At 44.2% G+C, this 5979-nt stretch overlaps 1 protein-coding gene across 1 annotated transcript; it reads left to right on the top strand.

Moving 5' to 3' along the window:
• Window positions 1–3282: 3282 nt before the first annotated feature.
• Window positions 3283–4308, top strand: LOC149170582 (small ribosomal subunit protein uS11m-like). Its single transcript, XM_089427318.1, has one exon. The coding sequence runs from the start codon at window positions 3689–3691 to the stop codon at window positions 4199–4201; it is 513 nt and encodes a 170-aa protein (XP_089283444.1). The 5' UTR covers window positions 3283–3688; the 3' UTR covers window positions 4202–4308.
• The last annotated feature ends 1671 nt before the right edge of the window (window positions 4309–5979 follow it).

Below are 5979 nucleotides of genomic sequence, written 5' to 3'. Positions count from 1 at the left end.
AAACAGAATTAAGGCTGGTAGATATACCTACTATAAATGGGAAATTCACCTGGAACAATAGAAGAGGCGGGGACAAACAAATTGCATCAAGACTAGATCATTTTCTAGTCTCTGAGCACATAATAGGGATGGATATTTTCTACGAAGCCTCTATCCTACCCTCTATAGGGTCCGACCACTGGCCAATAAAGCTGGAAATAGCTTTGAACAATCAGAATAAAAAGAGACCTTTTCGTTTTGAGTCCTTTTGGCTTAGAGCTCCAGATTTCTTAGACAAAGTAAGAAACTGGTGGTAGGAGAGCAAGAGGGGAATGGAAGGCCGGAACAAAATGCACACGTTCCAGCTTAGACTTAAGGAAATAAAGGGCAAAATTAAGAAATGGAATAGGGAAGAATTCAGAAACATCCAGCAGGAGAAAGGTAAAATTTAGACTAGATTGGAAGGAATATAATAACAAATCATCAAGGATGGAAGAAGTGAGGAGTTGGCTGAAGAGGAAGGCAGGGTAATCAATCAATTGGAGGAAAGATGCAAACAGGAAGAGATTATGTGGAAACAGAAATCTCGTGTCCAATGGCTAAAAGATGGGGAAAAGAACTCCAAATTCTTCCACAAAGCGATGATGAATCACCGTCATCATAATAGAATTTTTTCACTGAAAGATAGTCAAGGAAACAGAGTGCTGCAGCAGAAAGATATGGAACAGCTCCTGGTGGAATATTTCAAAGGAATCCTAACAGAACCTAACATTAATAGGACAGAGGAAATAGACAAGGTTTGCCAACATATCCCTAAGAAAGTTACTAGAGAACAAAATATGGCACTGCTCAGGGTTATCACTAAGGAAGAAGTAGAGGAAGTGGTTAACAAAATGGCGAAGAATAAGGCCCTGGGTCCCGACGGCTTTACCATTGAGTTTTACCAAGCAGCCTGGAGTTTTATGGGTAACGATTTGTTGGACTTAGTGGAGGAATCAAGGTGTTCCAAACGCATGCACCAGGGACTGAACGCCACTTTCCTGGCCTTGATCCCGAAGAATGGAAATTTAGACGAACCGTAGGGATTCAGGCCTATATCCCTCTGTAATGTAGTGTATAAAATATTAGCAACAATTATGGTGAATAGACTCAAGCCTATTCTGTCGGACCTTATAGCGCAGGAACAAACATGATTTTTCAAATGGCGGTAGATTACAGATGGAATTATAGGGGCCCAGGAAGTGATTCACTCCCTGAAAAACTCTCGAAACCTAGGTATGCTAATCAAATTAGACCTGGCTAAGGCATACGACCGCCTTAGTTGGGGGTACTTGGAAGGCATTCTCAAAGCCCACGGATTTGATCCAAGATGGGTGAAATGGATCCTTTCTATGGTAAGTACCCCGGTGTTGTCCGTCATGTTTAATGGTACCCCCACCGAAGCCTTCAATCCCTCGCAAGGGCTAAGGCAGGGAGACCCCTTGTCTCCATTCCTCTTCATCCTGGCTGCGGAAGGATTAGGCAGGATGATAAAGGCCCAAGTAGCTAGGGATCAGCTAAAGGGGCTACGAATATGTGGGAATGATCTCCCTGTAACTCACTAGCAATTCGTAGACGACGTAATGTTATATGGCCAGGCCACACTCAAGGAGGCCCAAAATATTGTTAAAACCTTATCCGATTTCAATCAAGCTTCCAGGACTGAGATTAATAAAGAGAAATCTGAAGTTTTTTTCTTTAACACCCAGCTGGCGGCCCAAAGATTCTTGGCGCGCACAATGGGATTCAGAATTGGAACCTTCCCGTCAAAATACCTGGGTATTATGCTTAATGAGCATCAATACAGGGCCACTAATTAGGAACCTCTAATTAAAAAAATCAGGAATAAGATGGACAACTAGACCTTTCACTCGCTGAATGCTCCCAGTCGGCTAATTCTATTAAAAGTTGTTCTGCAGGCTATTCCAATCTACCAGATTTCGTGTCAAGCTATCCCCAAGTCCATTAGTCAAACATTGGTAGCCATGTTTAAGAAATTTCTTTGGCAGGGAACCAACAAAACCAGAAAATGGGCCTTAATTTCATGGGAATGGCTAAGTAGGCTTTCCAAAGATGGAGGCTTAGGATTAAGGGACCCCTACGTTCTTAACCAAGTGATGGGGGCGAATCTTTGGTGGAGATGGACGCAGGGTGGCCAAGATTTATGGAAGGCAATCTGGGAAAGGAAATATGAGGCAGCATGGGAACCCAAAAACAAATTGAGAAGCCAGAGAGAGGCCAAAGGCTCCACAATTTAGAACTTGGTGAGGGGTGACAAAGAACTGATTAGAGAATACAACTTTTGGGAGATAAGAGCAGGAGATAAAGCCAAGTTTTGGGAGGAATCATGGCAGCAACATGAATGGTTCATTTTTAAGGAAAACCTTCAAGCCATCCATGATTTCACATCCCAAGTGCAGGGGAATGTTGTAGGCAAATTTTGGAAACTAGGTGTAGGTGATTATTGGCATAATTGGAAACAGAAAGAGGATTGGGTAGGGGCCCCTAACTCAGACAGATGGCAAGATTACTACAAGGAAATGGCATCCCGTAAAGTGGTGAGGAAAACAGGGCAAGACATCCTAAGATGGGGCACCCAAATTCAAGGTAATTTTTCAATAACAGAAGGGTGTTACCTAAAAGCCAAAAAGAATCAACATGTAGAAATGAAAACATGGAAAAACTTATGGAAAATCAAACACTGGCCGAAAGTGTCCTTCTTTGTCTGGATTATGTTACATTGCAGGGTGCTTACCTGGGACTAGCTATAAAGGAAGGGGGGACAAGTACCATCATGCTATGCACTCTGCAATTCACAGGAGGAGTCAATGGATCACTTGTTGAACCGATGCACAATCAGCAACACCCTGTGGGAAAACCATTACAAGTTATTCGAGCACCGTCATAGAAATTATCAAAATATCACCAATACCATAGAAAACTAGTCGAGGAAACCTTACAAAAACTCGGTGGTAAATCATGCATGGCTGCTTTCCACTGGGTTCTTGATCTGGAACATCTGGAAGGCATGGAATAGTGTAATTTTCAAGGCAGAAAATTGCACTCCAGCAGACATTTGGGAGCAAACCATCAGGAACATTAGAGAAACAATCTTAGCGGAAAGATGGAAGGATGAGGGTTGGAAGGCACCGCAAGCAAAGGAGGAAATCCTGAAAAGACTAGCAGTAACTTAGAGTATGTTAAGTGGGGGTGACCAAAGAAAAGACCAGGTCAGAGAGGTGGCAGAAACTAATAGATTATTGCCTAACTGAGAGGCGGGAATTTGTGTAGGTTATCCCAACCCGGGTTCAAATTAGGTTCGGGAAGATATGAAAGGTAAACCCTGTAAGGTCCTGCCCAGTAAGGTCCTTACCTTTATCATTTTGAATTGAGGGTCAAAAATATAGGTCCGGCAGGGCTCGACTGTTAAGGAGAGGAACTTGAGTTGCTCGACCATTTTGGTGGGGCCGCCATCGTGAGTAAGCGAACTCTCGACCGGCCCCCCACCAAATAATTAGGGGACCTTCTAGCAATTTGAAGGGAAGAAATATAAGTAAGAAGAGTTATTAGGAATGAAAAGAGAAGGAACGAGGAAAGAAGAAGCGACTGATGAGTGAGTGGGAGCGCTACGAAGAGCATAGAGCTATAGTTTTGAATAAACACCTCTAATATGATGAGAAAACCCAAGCACTTGGGAAAAACGACGGAGCAGGATCACGTAGAGCAACAAGTTATTGCGGACAGGAGTTTCAGATCCATGAACTTTGTACAAAGCATCCCGGAGGAATATGAGCAATCGGAGCGGAAAAGAAATAGGGAGAAGAACAAAGATTTCGTCCATTCCCCACCAATCCACAATAATACCTTTGTAACCGCGACGGATGATAAGGGGAATAAAAAAACTGGGGCCTCCGCGGGTTGCTTGGAGGAAATGAAAGGGGGGTCTCGTCGCTCGACCAAGTATGCTGCTGAAGCAACTGCAGAACATGTCGGGCGATCCGCAAAAAAGAGAGGGAAGCCAGTTGTAGTGAGAGTGAAAGGATCTACCTATCTCGGGAAAAAGAAAGCAGTGATCCCGAGCTCTCGAAAAGGAGTAGGGAGAAAATCTCTCATTATGTACATCCACGATGTAACCCAACTTTCACATAACGGATGCCGACTCCCCAGGAAACGTCGTGTTTAAATCTCATCATAAATTGATTAAGTTCTCCATTTACTTCTACCTATTATTCTTACTCACTCAAATTGAGGAATGAAAATCGCTCGACCAACGATGCGCAAGCAGGCTCGACTACTATTTACCCACCCACCCCAATCCCCGAGGGGAGAGGAATTGGAAGCTTGCTCTACTAATATAAAGGTCAAGCAAGCAAGAAATTTCAATTTACTTATTGGGTGGGGGGGCTTATGGTCGAGCCTGCTTACGCATCCAGGTCAATTAGCGATAAAGTGAAGCATGGTCATTATTAAGGAAAGGTCGATGAGGTCCGCTTCAACCCCGTATGGGCTCACAGCTTTCCATTTTCCCTTCTATGGGGCGGGTCAAATCTGTGATATTTGCTTCAACCCCGTATGGGCTCACAGCGCGAGCAGCACTCCCACTAAGTTCAACACCAATCACGAATAAGGGAAACACCCACATCAGAACCAGAACTCCCAGCACCGGTAGAAAACGCACGCCTATGCCCATCGGATCTCATTGGGTCACCCAGATATCAAGAAGAGAAAGGTCAAGCAAGGTCGAATTCATCAAGATAAGGCGAAAAGCCAAATTGTGATCGAAACTAGCACATCCATACGCCCAGCTACCTCTACTTATTTAGTTAAGGGGGGGGGGCGGGTTCCTAGATCGAGGAAGAGAACAAGCAGCAGCCGCAGTACACCTAATTACATCAATCCCTTTCAGACTAGATTCTTTTGACTCGTTAGGAGGAGCCACCTACTTCCCTATTCTCTCCATACCCCGCCTACTATTGCTACTCACCTACTTACAGCCATCAGGGTCAGATATTTCGCTGGCTAGGAGATCAGTCACTCGCCTTCAGTCACTGGCTAGGATGTGGCTGGCTAGACCAATCACTGGCTAGGCTGGCTAGTTCATATCGCAGGAATAATCTCGACAATGACGGGTTCCTCCTCGCTACCTTATCAGCCGCAGGCAGGAAGGAATAAGGAAATATGAGTTCCGGAAACACATTACAATACGGATTAGAACGGATTAGATATAAGATTAGATATAAGTATGGCCACGATAAGTATAGCCACGATTCGAGGGTGGTTACATCATCTTCGGGAAAATTGAAGTGCCTAGTTCCGAGCCCTCTCTTAAGGCTGGAAGGGCTGATGCATTCGATAAGTACTGCCTAGGAAATCTTATAAGTGCGATATCTGTCTGGTCTTGCACCGCCTATTTCAAAGCGCAGCTACCTCGCTCACCTAATTGTGGCTGGCTAGTCAATAGAGCGGCTCTACAACTCGCCCCTCGATCTCCCTCTGGAGCTAAAGGGTCGAGTCTATTATATGCTATTAGCAACAACAAAGTCCTATCGTAAAGAAAGAGAGCCAGTCGTACGTACTATCAGTCAATATATACGTATTAACAACACCACTCACCGAGAATAGTCATTGTGGGTCCGAGACAATAGGCGTAATCGTGGCCCTCCAAATAGCTGGTGTTTTATCATCCATGCTACAACGCCGCGTCGAATAGCTTCGAAAAGAACCGCCTTTCTTATTTGTTTTAAGTAGTATCATCAAAAAGAAAAGACTAGGGACATAAAGCAAAGCATTGGATCTTCAGTTCCTCCAATGATTCATAATCATTTTCGTTGGGTCTAAGGGTAAGGAATTGATTGCTTCATTCATTCATTAGTGAATACAAGGGTAGGCTATTTCCCCATGCCTTTTCCATACAAACACATCAAGGTAGGTGCCGGAAGAGATCCTGCTGGGCGTCAAGGC

Source organism: Pinus tabuliformis, chromosome 4_2, assembly GCF_031772625.1.
Source record: "Pinus tabuliformis cultivar Carrire ecotype Pingquan chromosome 4_2, CPIR1, whole genome shotgun sequence".
Classification (NCBI taxonomy): Eukaryota; Viridiplantae; Streptophyta; class Pinopsida; order Pinales; family Pinaceae; genus Pinus; species Pinus tabuliformis.
Note: the sequence above shows the minus strand (reverse complement) of the source record. Positions and strands in the feature narration are given on the sequence as shown.

Coding starts and splice junctions, on each gene's coding strand:
- LOC149170582 (XM_089427318.1), top strand. CDS start 3,689: ATGATGAGAAAACCCAAGCACTTGGGAAAAACGACGGAGCAGGATCAC.